Here is a 22,480-nt window from a genome sequence, read left to right as displayed (position 1 = left end):
TTTTAGGGGAGAAAAAAAGGACAATAAAAGTACTAAACTAGTCTTGAATGTTTGCTTAAAGCAAAATTTTGAAGGACCAATCAGTCATTTTTTAGAGGGGTTAACTGTAACTTCCCCTTGTTAACTGCATTATAAAAGTTTGATTTAAAGGTAAGTGGTGTATAAAGAAGTCATTGAAAAATTCAGATTGTAAAACATAAATGTTCATCAGTGATGCCCCAAATGTTTTTCTGTGTATTAATCAAGATGTATGTGTGAATTCTTCAAGCTAACAGCAAATCCCAAACCATAGCTAAGGATGTACATAAATGTGCTGCAATATTCTGTAAATTGCTGCTTTTGCAAAAGCCAACTTTTCTGCTTTATTTTGAGCACTGAACTTTTCTGTAGGCCTCCTTGAGAAAGCTTCAACCTTAATCCCACCTTTTGGCACAGTAAAGCATTCTTGGCAGGTTGGAAGTAATTCTGATTTGTAGCATGGATGTAACAAGAAAAAAATTGAAAAGAGGGTTACTGTTATCAGAGCCAGCAGAAAAGAATGTTTTCACCCATCATTTTACATTCACCTCTATTTTCTTTTCTTTTTTGTTCTTTCCCTTTTTTAGGAGCTCAGTGACCAAGGAGGCTCGGACTTTGAAAACACTGAAGTAAGATGGGTGATTACAGTGCCTGCTATTTGGAAGCAGCCTGCAAAGCAGTTTATGAGACAAGCTGCCTACAAGGTAATGTTACAGGCTGAATGTAGAAATGCCCCTCTAAAGGCCTACTTTATAAGCTAAATGATAAAATGCATTTTGGGCAATTTAGTATAAATACAGTCTAGAAACGTTGAAAGAGGAATTAGCTCTACCAAGCAGTAGTTCTAGGTTGTATGTATTCACCTCTTAAATGTCTTTTTCTTACTATTACTTTTATATATTTGTGTCCCTCACTGCAGACTCTGATATTTTAGTCATCTTGGACAATGTATTCCTGCTGAGTTCAGTGCATGTGGAACAGATGCAGTTTTGAGACCCTAGGGAAAGTTGAGTTTAAAATATTGGACGCAGTTTTGTTTTGTTACTTTCTTTAGGTCATCACAGACTTTAAAGTTAAAAAAAAAGGAAGGAAAAAGGAGGGAAAGAAAAGAGCCTCCTTGGTGGGACTTTTTTCCAGTTCCCATTTTCCCACAGTAGGAATGAAAGGACTGTGAACTGGATATAAAATAGTCTGGATATAAAATTAAATTCAAATGTTATTTTCACCAGCAAGAGTTTTATCTGCATTTAATTCTTTCCCCCCAACTGCCTCTCAGATATTTGCACTTCCCATATGCATGTCCTTTATTTCAAATTCAGTTTGTGTCTCTAATACATGAGATGTACACATTCTTCTATTCATTGGGATATTCATTTTTAGTTAGTTTTTTTTTTTATTATTTTTGATTTTTGGTCAGAGACTTGCATAACCCATTGGCAGCAGCTATGCAATGCAGTTTGTAAAATATCTTCTAGCACATGAGTAATTTGCAGAGTGCTCCTGGGAAGCACCCAGATTTTTCTAACTCTGTTTCTGACTATCTCTAATGTTGAGCAACGTTTTTCTTAACAGTCTGTATTGTGGGATTGCTAATGCTAGTGCCAGAAGCAAAACACTCTTAAAGTTCTGATGGAAGGACACGGTTGTAGGTAAATCTGAAACACTAGAGACCCATTCATTCTCTCTGTATATTGTTGTCTGCCTGCTGTCTGTGTGCATGTGTGCTCGTGAAGTGGGAGCTGTGGAAGGAGCAGGGCAGAGCAGGGCAGATCTCTTGGCATTTCTCATTTGTGGCACAATGGAATGTTGTTAATTAGTGTCTGTGTCTGTGGTTGTGTCTGTGGTTGTGTTCTTCTATGGGCAAGCTTGACAAACAGCAAGGGCTGACAAGGCTTTTAACTCGGGGTGTGTGATCCACTGCAGGAAAACTGGAGTTTAGGGAAAGAATTCATGTTAACTTGACACACGGCTGGATTTTTTCAAAGCAGTGGGGATGAAGAAATAGATGCAGAAAACAGAATTCTGAATTGCAATTCAGTCTTCCAGATTCCTGTTGCTGCATCCAGGTGTTCCTCATGGATGGATCAGAAGTTGCAGCTCTTGTTAGCTATTGGAAGATGGAAGCATCTTGAAATGAAGGGCATCATGTAGAGAAAAGTCTGGAAAGGCAGTGGTAGCAGGAGACACACTGAAGTACAGCCACCAGTCTGAGCTGAGAGTTAACTTGCAGAAAATATTAATGAGCTGTGAAAATCTGCTGAGCAATCTGTGTCAGCTGAGGTAGCTCCAAGAGAAGTGAAGTACTGAAACAGCTTCAGTCACTGGCTCACAGTGTAAAGCCCAGCCTTCCTGGAATGGTTAAGGAGTTCTCTAGGCAAAGCTAATGGAATTCATAAAGTGTTGGAAATCTGCTTCTGTGCTCAACACCCATCAGCTTGTGACCAACCTGTGATCTCAGTGCCCCTCTGATGTCCCCTCATCTCTGCTTTGCCTTAAACAAAACATTGCTAACCTGGATCCTCTCATCTGCCCAAGAGCTCCTGCATTGTCCCCTTCCAGCTGCTGTGCTGCTTCCTCACTGGATGAGTAATCTGCTTGTTCCCTTCAGCTCACAGCTCTTCCTCTCTCTTTCCATCCAGCCTATCAAAACCCTACTAACTCTGTCTGCATGACAGCTTTTCCTGCCTTTGCACAGTGCTGAGCTTTGTCATCCAGGCTGTCAGTGATTTTGCATCTTGGTTATTGCAACATCATTTCCTTGGCTTCAGCAGCTGTAGTCTGGCCTGGTTTGGATCTCTTCAGAGTACTGCCCCAAAAGAGTTTTGTAGCCTTGCATTTGACAGGGAATCAGCCCACATTTGACTCCACCTGTGTCATCTCAGGCATAAGCTGCATGATCTCTATTGCTTACTTACTTTACTCTTCTGAAACTCTTTTTAAGATGCTGGGTTTTTTCATGCCTACAAAAACTTGGTTGTGATTAACCCGCTTACAAAAGAAAACTACTCATTGCTTCTTGCTGTTGCTCTGCCTGCCCTATCTGTATCCATCTTTTGTGCTTTTTGTATCCTTAACAATTTTTATAGCTGAGTTACTACCTCTTTGAAGCAGGTGTTTGTTTGTTCTCTCTGGGGCCTTCTGAGGGACTCAGTCTGGCAGGCTGTACAGAGTTGCATGTCTTTACAAATTATTTTGCTGAATCAAAATTACTTTATTCCTGAATGGCAGTTCACAGATGCTTTTTCCTGTGCCTCGTGTTTCATTCTCATGTGTCCAGAGATGGCTCTGAGGCTCTGGGACACTTGCTGAGGTCTGGTCTGAACTGGAGAGAGCTCTGTGACAAGAGCAGAGTGTTAACTCTCTAGGACTCACTTAGCTTTAAGGTTTTTTTCCCAGAACATGTCTGCTGGGATTAGTGAGCATTGCACACTAATTCACTACATCTTTAGTAATGACTTTCAGGGTTTATAGTAATATTTGCTATTCTCCCCACTGGTTAAATATAAGACATCATGAATAGCATCAACTTTTCTTGTTTCTGTGTCTGTTGTTCTGCTTCACATTCTTTGGGCACAGGAAGTGCATAGCTGGAATCTGCAGGCTGGACATGCTAATAGGAACAAAGTCTTAAGGAAAAATGTGGAGTGTGACAGGAGGATGTGAATGCAGAAGCTGTGAGATAAGAAAGTAAAACATGGCATAACAAATGCACTTAGGGAGAAGGGGAAAAGAAAGGGAAGGCTGGTGCATTTTCATAAGCTTGCCCAAAATACTGTCTGGGCTTTCAAACATCATTCAGGTGGTCTAGCCTGAGATAATAGTGAGGGTTCTTTTCTTTTTAATATGAACTCTTGAGTTTTGAAGTTGAGTTCTAGAACTCTGAAGTAGATTTATTTTTCAATTACAAATAGCAAATAAAATCATTTGCATGGTAAGTTCATATAAACCAAAGAGAGGCAGTCTAGGTTATAGGATTAAAGCATGTGACCCTAAAATTCCAGAGGCTTTATTTAACCAGCTCCTATGCTGAACATTTATTATTGTTTTCACATCAGTTTTGTCATGGAATGTGCACAATGAGAATTATTTAACACATTGTGTTCTGGGGTCAGTGACATTACATTGATCAATATTGCTTTACTCTGGAGAAACCTTCTGAGAAAAATAAGCAAACTTGGCAAGAGAATAATGTGACAGCACAAGAAATTCCTTACTAATAAAAACATGACATGAAGTATATTTGATTTTTAAAAGGTGGCTTGGGAGGCTTAATCAGATTGAAATTTTTGAAGCTACTCTTATTCCCTCATAAGTCTGTTCTGTACATAAAATACATGCAGCTAAAATTTATTTGTGTAGGGGTCAGACTTCTGCTACAAGCTGCCTAAGAAGGTGTAAGCAGCACTGGGAAGCTGCTTATTTTTCTGAAACAATACTTGTTAGTGAGGCAGAAGTGTGTTAACACAAGAACGATTGTGGGGGTCTGTTAAGTCTCTGATTTCACTTTTGTGATGTTAAGATATTTTTAATTATGAGGATTAAATTGTTTATTGGGTAATGTTGGGGAAAATTCTGCATCTTATAGCTGTGCTTAATCAGGAAATGATAACTAACTGAGGGGTGAAGATTACAGAGTGGAAAAATGTGTATTCATTGATCTCTGCTCACACGTTTGAGTTCCTCAGCCAGGAAGGCAGAGGCATCTGCTAATCCAATTTTGTACATTTCTGTTTGTCCACTTTTGGGGCACAAGTTAGAGCATTTGGAGTTTTTTCTTTTGCTAAACAAGTAAAACAAGAGTTTTCATAGCATTCTCTGTAAGAGTCAATCTGTGCCTGTCTCTTACAAAGTTTTGAAACACATTTCTCAGATTCTTAAAAATTGACTGAAAGCAACAGAAACAGCCAAAAAATAGAATCTTCATTCTGCCTGGTAGAAAGGCTGTGCTAGGTGACATTTACCAGTCCAAAAAGAAAATGATGGTCTGAAAGGCTGCAAACTACAATCATTAGGGAGTGATAGAAACCCACAAATGTAACTCAATGTGGACAGAGTCTGAAACTAATGGGTTGGATTATAATAAATTCATAGAGAGGGTCAATAGATTGGTCTGAAAGACATCTTAGATGCCAATATTCAGTTACAAAGAAAAGAAATATGAGCTGAAATTGGAACTGTAGTGAAAAGTATTAAGGCAAAATGAGCATGCCCAAGGTACAGGACAAGATCCATCTTACAGAAAATAGCAAGCAGCATTTTTCTCAGTACAGGTCCTTGTCAGTAAGGGCCACTTGTGTCTTTTCAGTAAAATCAGCCTGAGCCATAAGGAGCCACAATGAGGCTGGTTCTACAAAAAGGGAAGGAGAGAGCCTGAGACGTTAGGAAGACTTGAATAGGGAGAGTCAGGCTTTGCTGTTGTGGTAACTGGTGCATGCCCTGGGTACAAAAAGCATTTCTAGAGTTTTATAACATTAAAAATTGAAAAGCTTATGAGAATTTAATGGCTTCATTTTTCTAATGCACGCTACTCATCAAACTTGCAAGTAATGTTCTCCTGCACCTTGGGGGATATAATGTAATGCAGCAAAAAATTCTTGGTAATGCATTTTGGAGCTAAGCTTTCAGTTACTGCCCAAATGTGATCTGTGACAAGAGTCCCTTGGGAAGGAGCTGCAGCATCACCCTGGAGAAATATGGACCAAATGCCACTGTGGTCCCAGTCAACTTATCAAAAACCATGACTTCTACTTGTTATCATTCAGCAATATGTAACTCAGCTTTAGTAATGCTAATTTGGATTTATTTCTAGTCCCAATACCTGAGAAACTTTTTGAGGGCACAACAAAACAAGCAATTTGTGTGAAGAAAAATGTTGGTGAATTCAGTCTCTTGTGGTTGTTACTTACCTAAAAAGTGATCCAAGATTCCTCTGCTTGGAAAATTGTGTTTGGGATTGCTTCTGAGACCAAAATGTGATACACTGAATCCAATGTCCTAAGTAAGGTTTGCTGCAATTACTGATGTTCTGTCATGTCTCACAAATACAAGAAATCCTTTTCTCTCTCATGATGCAGAACTCTTCTGCCTGGCCTGTGTGTAGCAAGAAGTTATCTTTCTTATGAGCAGTTAATAAAAGATTTTTGTCAAATAGGCACAGGTAAACTCCAGAACCTTCTCCGTGAATTGTAAACGAAAGTGCTGCTTCATGATTGGTAGCCAGTGGTCATAATTCAGATATTTTCTGCCTTATGGTGCATCTTTCTTCTTAAAAGAAAAAAAAATTGGTTTTATAAATTAAAAAGGGGATATTGTAATACAAAATCCAAAAGACCTGGTAAGTATATATTTTACTAATAGAGTCAAACAGTTTCTACAGTTCCAAAGAATCCCAGGCTCAGATTGAAAATAAAAGAATAGATAATGAAAGTAATGTATAAAATGCAAAGTATAGAAATGCTCAGGTAAAGCAATTTGTACTCTTAGCTGGGTAATAGCAACACCAGAAGAATAAATTGAGGCAGTCTGGCTGTGCTTAGCAAAGGCATTTATCTCAATCAGACAGCCTAGCTGTCTGTAACAAACTGCTTCATCTAATCAGTGGCCACACAAATGCAGCAGTTCTGGCTACAGCCAGTGCAGCTCCACACATTCATTATTTTAAGTGTTCTGAAAATAAAAGTCACACTTCATTATGGTTCCAGGTGCCCCATTTGTTCTCTTGCTTTTCAAAATGAGATAATGCCATAGTTTCTAGGCAGCCATTAAGGGGGAGAATTGTTCCATGTTATTTCTTACCACAGGAATAGCTTTACTGACTGGTTAGCAAACAGAAGTGAAATATCAAATGGGTTCTGCTTTGGCCCAGAGTGACTGGCTAAGTGACATGATCAGGTATGTGCATGCACAGACAGCCAGGGTGATTATTCAGAGCCTGAGCACCCCTCATTCCAGCAATCTTCAGCAACAGCTCCACTGAAAAACTTAGTATTGATTTGGGTACTCAGAAGTTGATGCTTTTTCATTAGTGGGTTGTTTCACAAAATTTGTTCTTAGTGATTTACAAAATGTTATATAGGAAGCCTGTGGCAGAGCTGAATGCAAAAGCTGGGTTTCAAGTCCATGTCTGCTATTTGTATCCTCATGTTTTTAAGAATAAAGTCCATTTTTACCTCTACAACTAATGAATTAGAGAATTAGGAACTGCATTTCCTTCTCTGGCAAGACCCTGGACTGAGGCAGGTAATTTTTTTGAGTGCAGATTGTGTTAGTGTTGTAAACTCAACTTGAGCACCCCTGATGCATTGAACCAACTGCTTTCCTTATGTTGCATCACTTTTTTTCATGTGGCTCATGGCTGATGTTTAGGATTACAGGACTGCTTGAGGCTGTTGTGCTCTATATATTTTTAGCTTTAAAAATAAAATAAATATGCTGTGATAAATGTTTCCTTTTGATTCCAAGACACTTGAACAAAAGTTCTAATTACTTTTCATACAGAAACCTGTGAGGACCTGAATAGCTGCAGCAGTGAGTCTGGTCCTGCTGCCAGCCTGTCAGATACCATGGGCTCCCTCTCACTGATACACACAAGGATTTGACACCAGAGTCACAAAGACAAGGAGAGAAAAAGTGTGAAGGTTATTAGCCTTTGGGAAGGATTCCTTCCTGCAGTTCTGGCCTTTCCTAGTGTAGGATACCTGGAACATTTAGTCATGGAAGCATTCAGTGGAAGTGTTGGTTGGAGATTATCTAGCCTGGCCTTCCAGGTGAAGCAGGGTTATTGCTACCCTGGGTCAGCAGTGGCTTTATTGAGTCAAGCTTTAAGCTCTCCAAGGACAGCCTTGGATGAACAGCTATTTATGTGCTGCATCACCATCTTAGTAAAAAAGGGGTTTCAGCACACAGTTTGGAGCCCACAAGCTGCAGTATGTGGCTTTTGTCCCTCCTTGTATCTCCTGGCAAGACTGAGAAAAATTGTGACCTGCCCTTCAGAGAGCTGCAGGCAGCTGTTAACTGCTCCTCGGCCTACAAGAGTTTCTTTCACTATAAAACTGGTTTTAACTCTAAGTAAAATGTTAACCTAAGCCTCTTGGTCCTTCAGCATGGTCATGCACAACTATAAAGGGAGAGTAGTGTTACTATAAATTGGAATTAATTTCTGTGCTGTCCAGTGATGGACACTCACCAAACCAGCTGTACAGGTGCCACTGTGAGGTACCTTATTGCCATCTGTCCTGATTGGCTGCAGATGGGAGGATTTCACCCACAAACCCTTCACAAGAGCTCACAGCTTGAGTTCCCTGCTGGAGTGGGAGCAGCAGTGGGTTTGGCCCAGGTGGAAACTGTGGGGAGGTTGTGAATTTTCTGTGGGTTAAGTTCCTTTATACAGGCTTCTGGTATGGTCAAGCCCTGGGAATTCAGAAAGCACTGCCAAGCCTACACCCTGTTATTTTAAAAGCAGAGAAATAGTGTATAAATACATGGTGGTAGTATTTGCTTACTCATGGCAGAAGGGAAAAATATCTGAAGCCCCAAAAGAGCCTTCTCAGGATAAAACCAAAATCCCAAGGAAGGTTTAAAGGCTGATTTTTACTTTGGATTTCGTCCTTTTATGCCTTTCATGTTATTTCGTCACTTATATTTGTGTGGAGTGAGTAAATGAAAACTATTACAGGAGTCTCTTAGCTTCCAGTTTGTGCCCCTCCATTAGTGGCTTTTTCATCTTCTATAGCTTGTGTTCCTCTTGTCTGCAAAATGAAGTTACTACTGTTTTACCACAGCCTGAGATGGCCTTTATGCTTTCTCAAGCAGTTTTCTCACAGAGGGATGAGTATCTTTGTCCTGTCCCTGAGCTGTTCAGATGGGGAAGCTGACACTGAAAGAATTCTGCAGTTGTGACAGTTATCCACAATGTTCTCACTTGTGAAATGCAAAGTATCAGTGACACCTGATCAGGCTAGGATGAAGGACAGCCTGTGCCACAAGCCTGATTTTAGTTCAGCCAGCAGTAACAGTGTGAAAATGTGTGCATTCATGTATATCTGTTAGGTATGTGCATGTTTGTGTAGTGAATGTTAAGAGAAAGCAAAATGCTCTTGTTTCTGTGAAGCAAAAAATGCCTCTGACATTGTAGATGTCAGATCTTTGCAGGATCAACTGCCACCCAAACATTGTGTTGATTGGATTTTTAAAAAAAAGTCAATATTCAGTTTTCATCTAGGCTCTTCTATCCAAAGTATGTAATTTTGAAAGAAGGGAAGCACCCAGCAGTTCTTCCTCCTGCCTTTGGCAAACCCAGCTCTTTGCTGTGGTCACCGAGAGGAATCTTTGAAAATCCTGTTTATTTTGTGGCTGTTGAGCAATTTTAAGAATCTGTCTTTGAAGAGATAAGTGGGCAGAGCTAACTGGGCTGTCTGACCTCAGTCTATTCTATTTACCCACAATATTTCCTGTACTGCAGCACTCCTCATCTCTCTGAAGTCTAAGGGCAAAGCATCAGGCTATGTGATGGTGTAGTGAGTTTCAAACTTTTTTTTTTAATTTCTCCAGGCTGAGGATGCAGTGAAAGTGCATTCACTGTGCTTTTCCTGGAGCTTTGTGGTACCCACTCACCCCACTCCCTGCCAGCCCTGCTTCCCCTCCAGTGCCTCTTTGGGATAATGCTGGGAGTCTTTTCCCATGTTGCTCATCTTCTTTCCTGGCACGCTCTGCCTCCATAATTAGATCTCAGTGGTTTATTTGTGACATCCCAGTCTGATGCCATAGGACTGGAGAAAGTGCTAGCTAGTGAAAAAGGAGGAGGATTAGAGGAGCTCATTTCCCAAGGCACTAAGTGGATGGTGTTATCATGAAGCCCTTAACACAATGAACTGATTAGTTTAAACACTGGAAGTTTCACAAGGCACTTAATTTCCAGCCACTGTTTTTGTCTTGCCTTGATTCAGCCTCACAACACTTTCTCATGCAGCCTGCACAGTGCTTAACTTGCAATCATGCCTTTCTTATTGTTACTAATTATGATAAGTATCTTGGAAATAGGAAAATGTTGATGTTAATTCTCAGCTTCTCTTGTTCTGGCTGAATGATGTTGTCCTCTAGAGCCTTGTTTCCTAATGAACCCCATTGTTTTTACAGAGCTGTTTCATGGGATTCAACTTCTAAATTTTATCTCTGATGCTTACAAATGGGGCTGTAGTGGTAAAACAGGTTTAAAAGGTCATTCCTGCCGACCAGAAGAATGGATCCTTGCACTTGTCTGGTCTGCAGCATTGCTTCAGCAGTGATTAAAGCAGTGCAGTTGGTGGAGGTGACAAAGTGGGAGAGGAGAGTGGGACCCAAGGCTGTGGAGGTGATGGGTGAAGCTGTTCCTGCAGCTTCTGCATGTGCCCCATGCCACAGCAGAAATGGAACCTGGTTGGAGAAGAGTACCATTTGCCTGTGACTCTGAATTGGAGTTCTGGGGTTGTGGAGGGAAATCCCACCTTGTTGTGGGTTCCTTTTCCCTAAGGAAAGCCTTTTAGTCTCTGTGCCTTGTTTTTCCAACTGTGTGATGAGGCTGGCTCTTTTTATCTTTCCTTTTATGTGTTTATTTGTTTATTTTATTTATGCTACATTTTTGTATCTGGAAATGCCTTATTAATTGAGAATGCGGTTCCTCCAGCCCTGCAGCAGTAGTGAATCAGGTTTTAAATGACTACAAAATATATCAAGGCAGGTAAAAAGTAGAATTCATCCAATCAGTTCTTTTAATAAATTTTATAACTCAAAAGAACAGGTGCACTCCATGTAAGGCATGTTCCTTGTGTTATAAATCAGTGGTCAGGCTATTTTTTTTCCCCATTAAAAATATATCTGATCTATCTTTCTGAAAAACCAAAAGAAAGAACTTTACCTGTTGCTCTCAATAACTTGCAAGGATAGGAATAGGAAACAGGTACCTTGTCAAACATGGTGGATTTCCTGACATTGTACTTCTTTTGAGGTCACTGTGGTGTGAAAAATAAAGAACACACTGGTGTTCTGTCCGGCTGTGGAGAACTGCAGCTAAATGCTGATGCTTCTAATTACAGCAGCATTCAGAGATGGGACATTTTCATCTAGGCCTACCTTAAAAAGACTGACTACATGGAATATTCTGTTATAGTGCTGTCTTTAATGTCATATATGTTAAATGGTAAAAAGAACTAAAAGGGCATTGGTTTTTTTTTTTGCTGTGTGTTGTGGCATGTGAGACTGGGTTTTAATAGCAGCATCTTTTAATCTGTAGCAATGGTGACGCAGCATGTGGAGTGAGTGAAAACACTTCTCTGAAGTGCTCAGGCTGCTGCAGTGAGCTGCAGTCCAGACCTCAGTATTTGCTGGTGGTGAATTACTCCAGCAGTTGGCAGCTGATGCTGTTCAGGGAATCAGGAATGTGTTGTGGTCAGCTGTGGCTCTCTCCTGGTGACACCTCTCTGGCCATAAAAACAGAGCTGGTGGCCAGGGTGAGAATTCACCTGCATCTGGATGGTGAAATTATTTATGCTCCACTACATGGGACTTTGAAGTGCTTTGAAGTTTGCTGTCCATGATGCATCTTGGCAAATGAGCAGCAATGAATTGGCACCAGCACACAGACCTGTGCTACTGGAGGGAGTGAGGTCTGGGAGTTCTCTTGTCAAAAAATGAAATCCTAGTCCTCAGGCATATGAGCAAAGTTGAATTTTAGAGCAGTTCTTTTCATAGTGTTCTTTGCTTCTTCCAGGTGTATAAATGCAGCAATATCTTGCAAATTGATTTAAGAAATTTTTTTGTGCTCAAATAATTTTTGTAATCCCATGATGAGTTTTCCACTTTTGTGTTCCTGGGGAAACTGCTCTCTGCTTCCTTCATGTTCCATAAGTGATGACTGCTAGGGAGGGTTATGGGAGCAAGAAAATTCCTTAGCAGGCTGCAGTCACGACACTGCTCTGTTCTAAGCTCTGCTATAAGCTGTCCTGGGCAAAAGCAAATTGGTGTGTCTGTCCCACTGCCAGAATGATCTCTAAATTGTTGAATATTGAGACATTGTTTAGATCTGCCCTGCTCAGGCCTGTTAACTTGTGAATCCCTGGTGTTTATTGCAGTAGTGCTTGGGCAGCAGTGGGCAGGAACACGGAGTGAGGCAGACAGAAAGCAGAAAGTGAAAAACACAGCAAATTCCCAAATGCCTGCAATTAATAATTTTAACAAATGCATCACTGTTTCTTCATGTTGGCTGCCTGCTGTTTCCACTCCTCTTTCTCTGCATGCTCAATATTTTTCTCCCATCTGTCCCTTGGCCGTAATGATGGGACAGATGCACTGCCTAAGTCTTGCTCTTGGAGCTTGGATTAAAACAACCTCATTGCTCCATTCCTCCCCAGCAGTATTTATGTGCTCATGTTTCTTTATCATCTCCCCCTGTCCCATTTTCTCTGTGCTGTGTATAGATGTATAGATATATATGTAATATGCTCTCTTTCATGTTTTAAGTAGAAATACTGTATACATGAGGCATGAAATATTGATTGCTACATACACATATATATATATTTTTATATGTGAATATATATGTGTGTATATATTTGTGTCTACATATAAAATATGTGTTGGATGCCTTGTGCCTTTTACTGTAAAAGAGTCTCTGTATGGTCTTTTTATGATGTGAAGCAACACTCTTCATTGTAACTGGCCCTTCAAACTCTGTAAGAAAAGCTTTTAAACTCAAAACCTCAGCAGTTTCTCCATGAGGTTCTGTTAGGATCAGCTGTGCTTTGAACTGTTAAAAACTGTCATTTCAGTTGCATGTTTTCCTCAGGAGATACTTTGGGTATGTTGAAATCATAGCTAGGGAGAAAAAGGAGCAGGAATAGCATCTGCTGTGCATGGAGGGTCTGAGCACACAGCTCGAGCCCATCCGCTGCAGGTCACTGCCTTCCTCTCCTGGCTGCAGTGTGAAAAGTTCATAGTACAGGCTGCTGGAGGAGGGGAGGAAGCAAATGTTATTGTTAATGGTTTACTCTTTGCTTTTAGCAGGACCAGCCTTGGGAGTTTGTACTAAAATTCCCCCTAGAACAGATGATTTGGCAATTAATACAGTCTTCTCCCCACCACCACCTCCAGTTTGGAAATACCAGTGCATTCCATGTGTGTGCAACTCAGGTTTTGTCACCTCTGCAAATGCTTTAGGTTGTAGCCTTTGCATTTAATATCTTTAGCAACAAACTATTTTTTCCCTAAAATACAGTTTTGTCTTCAGTGCTTAGGTTAGCCTGAGACTAAGAATGTCTGTGCTGCTGACATGCCCAGTACAAGGGGCAGATTGAGCACTCTTGAGTTCATCCACATTGCTAGATAGTGAAAAAAAACCCCACTTGCTGCTCAGATTCAGAGCTCTCACACAACATGGAAATGGATTTAATACAAGTAAAAACTGAAGCAGGGTAGTCAGGAGCTATTTATTCTCCAAGCCCTTACTGGATAGAGCAGGAGGTGCTGCCCTTAGAGCTGCAGCAAGAGCCAGATTTGGCTTTTAGCAAAACTCCAAAGGCACAGACAGTTTGTGTGCAGACACCATACATTTGTGGAATTCTTGAGCAGATCAGACAAATCTGTTTGTCAGGGACCCCAGTATTGATTCATATCTGGAATGTTGCTCTTTCCAGTGCAACAAACCAAAACTTCCTGTGTGGAAAAGCCCAGCTGGAGATAAGTGATGTTGAAGTGAGCTGGCATGAACCCAGCCCTGCCTGTGCCTGCAGCATCCAGATGGGTCACAGGAGGGACTGGGTTTGTCCTAAGGCACATCTTCATCCCCAGTACAGCTCCAGGGCTGCTTCTGCCAGCATGCTCACATGCAAGTGATGTGATGGCAGGAGAGTCTGTGCTTAATTGATGCTCTTTTTATGCATTTCAGGGTTACTCTGGCTGATGTCAATCTGTTTTCCAAAGTTTGAAAGTTTGGTTGCAAACATTCTTTATGATACAATGTTTTTTTCAATACATGCTGCTACAGAGCTGGCAAGGTTTAAAATTGTGCAGTATTTGTTCAATAGTTTCCTTCCCACACAGTTCTGCTAATTTTGGATCATGCTGTTTGGTCCAGTGGATGTAACTGAAGCAGAAAGGTTTGCCCAACAGCAATAAAGGCTGTAAAGTGACCATAATCCCAGTCATGGTGTGCTTGTAAAATAATGAGCAACCATGATTTAAGAGTTTAACTCAACTAATTTTAAAACTTATTTGTTGTTGTTTTGCCTTTTTTTTTTTTTTCTGTTACCAACAGTGAGGTAAATGTTTTCTTCAGAATCTGTTTATGTTACTTATTAGGGTGGAGAGGGTAAAGTGAGTCAGTAAATATGAAGGACAGTTTTGTGTCTCAAGTCTTATCCTGGTACTGCTTTTTAAACCAACTTTACTTTGAGTTTCTGGCTGCAGTTGTCAATGAGGCAGCAATTCCCACAGCCCACAGTGTAGCTGTATGAAGGGAGCCAAATTCCAGTCCAGGTCTGCAGACTTTCCATGTCCTTTCCAGTCCTTCTTTTGGGGATGCTCTAGAGACACCACAGTGTGCGCACGCGCGTGTGTGTGTGTGTGTATTAGTTGAAGCCTGGAAGACTGACTGTGGAAAAGCAGGAAAATGTTCATTTTGTTTTATTTGTTTGCTCAGGCACTTAACTGAAAAGTAATAGCAAGTAACCCAAAAGTTGGCAGAAAGAATTGAAAGTTGTCTTATTTTGTAGGCAGAAGTACTGGGAAAAAGAAATTAAAACTGAGTTTTGTGAACTGTTCTTTGAATATTTTTCTTTAAGCCCAGTTTTGAGAGTGATGTAGTTACATAAGAACTTGTGGCTTTTTGAAAATACCTGTGTCTGACGGCTGAAAATCCAGTAAGAAAATAGAAAGAATGGCAAACACTGATTTTATAATGTGGTATTATTTTTAGGTTTGTTCGCATTACATTTTAGGGAACCTGCCCTGTTGTATTTTGTCTCCTTGAATATACTGAGCATTTTGAAGATGGTATAAAAGCAAATGTACTTTAAAGCATTTTGGAATAGAAAATGTTGGTTGTAAGACAGAAGATGCATTACTGGCAAAGTGTATTTTATATTCCTATACAGTTAAACAGTGCAGGAACCTCATTTTGGCAGGGACTGTGAATATCTGGGACATAAAGACATACTTAAAATATTGTTGTGGCGAGGAGAGGCAAAAGGAGGCTGAAAGGAGGCTGGGGCCCAAGTTAATTAGAATCGAGTTCAGATTTTAGGCCAATTATTGCAGGTTTCAAACCGATTTCCTTCGTTTCTCCACCTGTCATGTACACAAGTGCTCGGTTAGCCACTTAGCATGGTAAGTGCATGCAACCCTCCCTGTTACAGCCCGTGCAGTTGTGCTGTGCAGTGTGGGCAGGACAGTTCCCAGGGCAGACCTTTCCCCTGGCAGCAGCTCCTGGCTGGGGCGAGCTCTGCAGGGCGAGCCAGCGGAGCCCAGGGGCTGGGGGCAGCCTTGTGCTGACAGGGGCTGCAGGGTTCCCCTCCCCACTTCTCTGATCCCTTCTCTCTCACAGGCAGGAATGGCTTCTCCTGAAAACCCCGAGCAGTTGATCATTGCCCTGGAGCCCGAGGCTGCCTCTATCTACTGCCGAAAGCTGCGCCTACACCAGATGATAGACCTGAGTAGTAGGGCACCTGTCAATGGCTACAGCCCGAGTGACACTATTGGAACTGGATTTACACAGGGTACTTGTGTTCATTCACTTTGCAGATTCTCATTGCTTTGTCCCCCAGGGCTGCTTTCTCACCTTTTCTTGTTGTTCCATTGAAATGTTTCAGGCTGGCATCAGTTTGTTTTAAAAACTTTTTTTGCTGCTTACCATAGTTAGACTTGTTTATATGTTGATCCAGCGGACATCACAGAATGATTTGGGTTGGAAAGAAACTCAAAAAAATCATCTAGTTCCAACTCTCTTCCACTAGACCAGATTGCTCCAATCTGGCCTTGGATATTTCCAGGGATGGGGCAGCTGCAGCTTCTCTGGGCACCCCTCACCACCCTCACAGGGAACAATTTCTTCTTAATACACACTTGAAGTTTAGCATGCAGGTAGCTTGTCTTGTCTTTATTTGGATGTTGTGGGAGTCTTTTAGTATTTTCACAACAGTATTTTTCTGCCTTAATTTAAGTTAGTACTTCATGTTGGATCATTTTTTTTTATTTAATTTGTTGGAAGCAGTTATGTGTTTGATTATCTGCATTTTTGAGGCAGTGCTAAATAACTGGATCTGCAATGAAACAATTAGTCTGAGGTGTTCCCAAGTATTGGAAGATGCTTTTTGATGTCATCTTTATGAAATACTATTAATGACTTTCAATACTCAGTGGAACACATGGCATTGGAATGTAGCAGTGAATTTATATGCATGTTGAAGAGCAGCTGGATAATGCACTTCTGATTTATTGAGGTGGGTTCTGTTGCTGCTGTCACTGTTTGAAGGGGAGGGACAGATTGGAGCACTGTAAGTCACTTGACAGAAGATCCTTCATCAGCAGAGTTTTTTGAGCTTGGCAGCCTACTGAAACTGGAGGCAAAAAGAGGAAACAAGAAAGGAAAATGGCCTGCAGCAGTAAGATCTGATAGCTGCTTAATGTGCATATTTCCCTATATCTCTGTGAATTGTAACAGTAGCCCTGATACTGATGGTAGTGTGTCAGTCTATCCTAGAAGGAGTTTCTCAGAAGAGTCTGTGTTTTAGCACATTTGCTAGGTCAAAACTGTAGAGACAAGTGGGAGGTTAAGCTAGTAGAGCTATTCCTGCACTTACCAGAACATTTTTTTTTTTTTTGTTAGGCAGAGTGACTACATCATTCTCTCCAATCCATGGCTCTCCCAGCCAGCACTTGTCAGATGTGTTCAGTGTTTGGAGGCCCACGCAAAGTACAGGACACAATCTGTTTTCAGGATTCTGTCCCTTCAGGGCCCCTTGGCTTCTGTCCCCCTCATTTGTGCCCTGAAATGTTCCAGTTCCATGTGATGTTACATGAACTCACTTTCAGACAACACAGGGATTTGCTTCTGGGAAAATAATAAAGGAGTTTATCTGGTTAAGGTTTTGGAGCTGGGCAGAATCTGGCAGATCATGGATTTCTGCTAATGGGCTTTTTCTTGGGTGGGGGTACCACTCTCATTCTTGACTTTGTATGGTAAAAAGCTATTGGGGATGAGAAAGGTTTAATGTCAAAATTAATGAAAACAAAGTTTGGAGTGAATTAATTTGGGGTTAGAATTAAAATTTCATAAAGGCATGGCAAGCACCCAAGACAAGCTGAGAACAGATTAAGGAGAAAAACCCTTTAAACATAAACACAGAGAAGCACTCCAAGGACCATATTATTGCTGTGAAGTCAAAACAGAAATTTTAGTGTTCATAGTAGCAAGGATAAGCTTGCTTCAGCTGTAGTCAAAGACTGGCTCTCGTGTTCACTTGTAGCCCACAGAGGGGAATGAAAGGATTGCCATTGATTTCTGTGAGCTTGACAGGCCCTCACTTGGACCTAGTTCTTGTTCTGCCATGGAATTCTTCATCTGAGCTCTCCCTGTACTGCCCAGTCCCTGAACTGAGGCTGGGGCAGCTTCTCTGCATCGTGGAGTCTTCTTGGGGAGGGTGCAGGAGCAAGTGGAGCTGATGCTCTATTTTCTGATGACAGGCACTACAGAAATAGGAAGCAAAGTGCATTCTGTGATTTGCATGCTGGTATTTTCAGAAAGAATTTCTACTTATGACAGGCTGCCTCTCTTGTAGTGTTTTATGAAGTGCCTTTGAAGGTGAGTGATGATAACACAAGGAATGTAGGTTTTTTTGATCGTTCAGTTATGGAGGTTGATTTAGAGGCATAAATAGCAGAGGTTCTCACTACCCTGCTTTCTCCTGACAGACTGTTCTGCATCTTTTAAATGTCTAAGCAGCAGTTAAGTCTTGTAAGTTAATGGGTTGTTGCAATAAGTAATAAATATTATTGCAAGATTGCACTTAGTTTTTAATTGATGTATATTTTCAGTACTCTGAGGGTCAGCCCTGGTGATCACTGTGTCCTTAAGACTAATTCTAATTCTTACTTGTCCTTAAGATCAATTCTGACTAATCTGAGCAGCAGTGCTTCTGGCTGCTTGTTTTGGGGTAGACTGACATCCTGAGAGGCTGGGGAGGCGTATTTGCCGGAGCACTGAAAATGAGCAGTGGCTTTTGGAAATGTGGGAATGTTCTCCCATCCCGGGTAGTGGGGGCCTTGTCTGGGCGTGGGCTGGGGCTGCCACCTGCTGGTTGTGGAGGCTGCCGTGAGCACAGCTGGCTGCTGTGAGCACAGCTGGCTGCCAGCCCCCCGCTCTGCTACCAGCACACGCTTTGCAAGCCAGAGTGCATTGAAAAACTGCAAGTCAGACCTGTTTATAGCTGTCTTATTATTAGATTGTCACTATATATAATTAGTTTGCATTTTTTCTATTAGGTAATTAATATAGATTAAAAGACAAATAAGTATATGTAACAATATCAAGGAAGATCAGGGTGGCTGTAAACGATTTTTCCTTCTTTCCAGGAATGGCATTGTAATCTTCCTGGTCCCAATGCAATAATTTTTGTACATTTGTTAAGAAGGGATACATACAGATCTGTCAGCCTGCTTGCACTTGTTTTCTGCAGTTTTTTATTTTATTTCTTCATGCTTTTTTATACTCAATAACTTTTTTTCTGTCAACCACTAGGGAAGGAGCACGTGCGCCGGAACCGGCAGAGCCGAACCTTCATGGTGGAAAATGTCATAGGAGAGATCTGGTCTGAGCTGGAGGAAGGTACTGTCCTTTCTTCAGCAAACTTCGCTCTCACTGGTTTTGTGTTACGGGCAAATATTGTGTTTCCCATAAAGGTGCTGTGCACTGCATTGTTCTCACGGTGGTTATAAAGGGGAAAGGGAAAAAATTCACAAGTTCACGTGCTGTTCTTAGTTACAAGTGCTGAATTGCAATTCTGTATGCTCTAGCATACAAAAGATTTTTTAATGTGATAGTGGAAATATTATTCCATGCAACTGGAATATTTTCCTCAGAACAGGCTTTGTAAATATGGTATAATATTTGGTAGCCCACTAGGATGTACACCAGCAGCATGAGCAGTCCCACTTTTCAGCTGTGTTACATTAACAGCTTTTGACATCTGACTTTGATGTTTGTTATCAATCATTGTGTTGTAAATACTAGCAGAGATCAGGTCTTCAGCATGGCCATTGCTGGCTGTCTGTAGGCCCTTATCTCCCTTATCTGGTGCCCTCAGGAGCTCTCACTGCAGTGAGCTGCTGTGCTCACAGTGGTGTAAATGGGCCTGGCCTGTCCGCTTGGCATTGCAGGTGATCGGTACATCGTGGTTGACAGCGGAGGAGGCACAGTGGACATGACTGTCCATCAGATCAGGCTTCCTGAAGGACATCTGAAGGAGCTCTACAAAGCAACAGGTATTCATAGAATTTAGAAAATTACTAGGTTGGAAGAGACCTTAAGATTGAGTCCAACCCATGCCCTAACACCTCATGGAATGTCACTTCCACTGCTTGCTTTATGTAATTAGATGGTGTATTACATGTTTATGTAATGTTTTGGCTTGTCAGTGAAGGAAATGTGTGCTTTATTGCATTTTATTGACAGTTCTTCCTGAAATGAGACCAGCACTCAAAAATGGTGTAACCCAGCTGCTGGTTGGCTGAATCACTCATTTATAGTGGTAATGTTAGAGTGGCAATGATGATACAGGAGTAACAGTGAGGCAAAGGTAAGATCTTGTTGTGTATTAGACCAACTGTTACATTTAGCAGAGATCCTCTCCTTGTGAACCTTCTCCTACGACAGTCCTGAGAGTGTTGTTCTGATGCGTGTGTGGCCAGCTCGAAATATCATAGGAATATTAAAACATACCCCGAATATTAAAGCTGTGTTTTGTCTGTGCTACAGGTGGCCCATACGGTTCTCTGGGTGTGGACTATGAGTTTGAGAAGCTGCTGTGTAAAATCTTTGGGGAAGATTTCATTGAGCAGTTTAAGATCAAGCGCCCCGCGGCCTGGGTGGATCTGATGATCGCCTTCGAGTCCCGCAAGCGGGCGGCAGCTCCCGACAGGACCAACCCCCTGAACATCACCCTGCCCTTCTCCTTCATTGACTACTACAAGAAGTTCCGAGGGCACAGTGTGGAACATGCCTTGAGGAAAAGCAAGTGAGTAGAGAAGCACATGGATGCAGAATTAACTACTGGTAGCAAAGACAAATAATTGAAATACCCTAATTACATTAGGAGTGACAGAGAATAAGTGTAGAAGTGTAGTGCAAGGATGAGAAAATGGGGTTGCATCCGGTGCAGTTTCCAGAATGAAAAGTTCTCATCAATTTCTAGCAAAAGCTTTTCTGTACAAGACTTGCACTTTTCAGGTATTACTTTCTATGACCTGTTAGGTCACCACTGCATCACTTTCTTTGACTGTATATTGTGGGTCTCTTGCATGTTAATTAGGAATGTCAGATCAAACACAGAATTTGTTGCCTAGAACCTTAATATTTAGCAGCCTGGATCCTGGAAAAAATCCAAGGTTGTGAGATGTATAAACATGTTTGTGGCTTGAGGGAAGTTATTAACAGTATCAGATCACTGGAGAAAAGATACATACGCTATTGCATAAAGCTCTGTAAGGGGAAGCATTCAGCTTTTGAGGTGATGGCAGGCTTTTGCTTCTTATCTTGCTTCTTTAACAAGTTTGATAATTTACTTGATACGCAGGGAGACATAATCACCTCCAGAGATCTTAATTAATGATTTTCAGTATCAAGAAGTCACTCCAAGTGACAAGATCGTGGGCTGCTGTAGAAAAGAAAGTGAGCAAAAAGTAGAAGTGGGCATTTTGCATCTCTTGAAGTTACATATTACGGAAAACCTGGAGTTTAATGAGAATGAGCAAGAGAACCTGTGAATCTGGAACAGAATGCTTGGGACCTGAGAGAGGAAGATCTGGTATTTAGTACCTGTACCCTAATTTTTTAAACTAGCCAGTGTTGAATGTAGTATGCAGGCTGGAACTCCTGCATATCTTTCAGAAGTTATTGGTGAATGTACTGGAAGCTTGAATGACTTGGAATCCAGCTAAAAGTTGCTTTATAAATGAGACTGAGGTTCTGTAATCATTAAAAATTTCTGGAAATCCTCCTCCTCACGAGGCTATCTCCTTTTTAATAGTAGTCTTAATGGTGAATCTTAGAGGAAATGATAAATGCTCCCTTTAAATGAAATGAAATCAATTGGATAAGAGGATAGAAAGAGTGTAAAGGTTAACATATAATGTGCATGAATATAAGGGAGATTACTGAGCTATACAGATGTGTATCAGTGGTAGAATAGCATAATGCCAGTGTTCACTTAATAAATGTTATGCCTCATTAAAAATGCAATTCTCTCTTCTGCCTCCTGAGGCTTCCCAAGTTGCTTGTTTTCCTTGTGTGTTTCCAGTGGCTTTGGCCTGCCACTGCTATAATCTAAATGTTGCCCTTCTGGGGATGAATCAGTGCTGTTTCAGATGAGCGAGCACTGCATTGACTGCCAGCTGTTTCAGAGAGCAGTTGAGCATTGCTAATGCTGCAGAAGGCAATCAGGCAAAGAAAACAACAATTAGACAAGCCAAAATAATAATTCTCCCTTCAAGTTTTACATAACTGCAGTTGGTATGGGGCTAGGGTGAGGTGGAGCACTTTGTTCCAAGGAAAATGCACGCAGATTCTGTAAACTCATTGATTTGTTTAATGCTTGTTGTTTCACAGCTCAGCTGCAATGCTTTAATGTTCTTCCTCATGTTCCTTTGCAGTGTGGACTTTGTGAAGTGGTCCTCCCAGGGAATGCTGAGGATGAGCCCAGATGCAATGAATGCTCTTTTCAAACCTACGATTGACCAGATTGTTCAGCACCTGAGTACGTATCTGTGTGGGGTTCCACTTCCTGGCTGAGCACAAACTGAAGCTTTACTCACCCATTTCTACCCAGCAACAACTCCTGGTATTCACCAGTTGTTGACAAGGAATTCAGTTCTGAAACTTGCAGTTCTCTACAGACCAACTAGGAAAATAATAAAAGTAAGGGATGTGTCCTGAGCACATACTCCTGCCTAGCTCTAGTGCTAGTTACTGAGTGTGATTCAGTTCTGTTACTGTCTAAGTTCCAATTACTCTATGCTTCCAGGGCTGCAGGCATTCAGAGGGCTGACATCCACTGGGAAACCCAGATTCTGCCTTTCTTTTTTCTGGATCGGGCAACAACCAAATTATGCCAGAGTTGTATCTCATTTCTGAGTATTCCAGCTATTAAGAACTCCAATTCATTCCCCCCTAGTGGAAGGTCACATTTGTTCATGACCATCACTGACATCTCTAAAGCACAAA

General features: G+C 41.3%; 1 protein-coding gene across 2 annotated transcripts in view; it reads left to right on the top strand.

Moving 5' to 3' along the window:
• HSPA12A (heat shock protein family A (Hsp70) member 12A) overlaps nucleotides 1-22,480 on the top strand; it is a 52,976-nt gene that overhangs the window by 24,593 nt on the left and 5,903 nt on the right. For both annotated transcript variants that reach the window (XM_058028908.1, XM_058028909.1), the window contains 6 exons: nucleotides 606-722; nucleotides 15,590-15,761; nucleotides 18,782-18,868; nucleotides 19,420-19,524; nucleotides 20,018-20,276; nucleotides 21,910-22,013. In XM_058028908.1, coding sequence (XP_057884891.1) covers nucleotides 606-722; nucleotides 15,590-15,761; nucleotides 18,782-18,868; nucleotides 19,420-19,524; nucleotides 20,018-20,276; nucleotides 21,910-22,013 — 844 coding nt within the window. The remainder of the gene's footprint in view (nucleotides 1-605; nucleotides 723-15,589; nucleotides 15,762-18,781; nucleotides 18,869-19,419; nucleotides 19,525-20,017; nucleotides 20,277-21,909; nucleotides 22,014-22,480) is intronic.

Source organism: Melospiza georgiana, chromosome 8 (assembly GCF_028018845.1).
Source record: "Melospiza georgiana isolate bMelGeo1 chromosome 8, bMelGeo1.pri, whole genome shotgun sequence".
Lineage (NCBI taxonomy): Eukaryota > Metazoa > Chordata > Aves > Passeriformes > Passerellidae > Melospiza > Melospiza georgiana.
The sequence above is the reverse complement of the archived record's forward strand: the minus strand, read 5'-3'. Positions and strand labels throughout refer to the sequence as shown.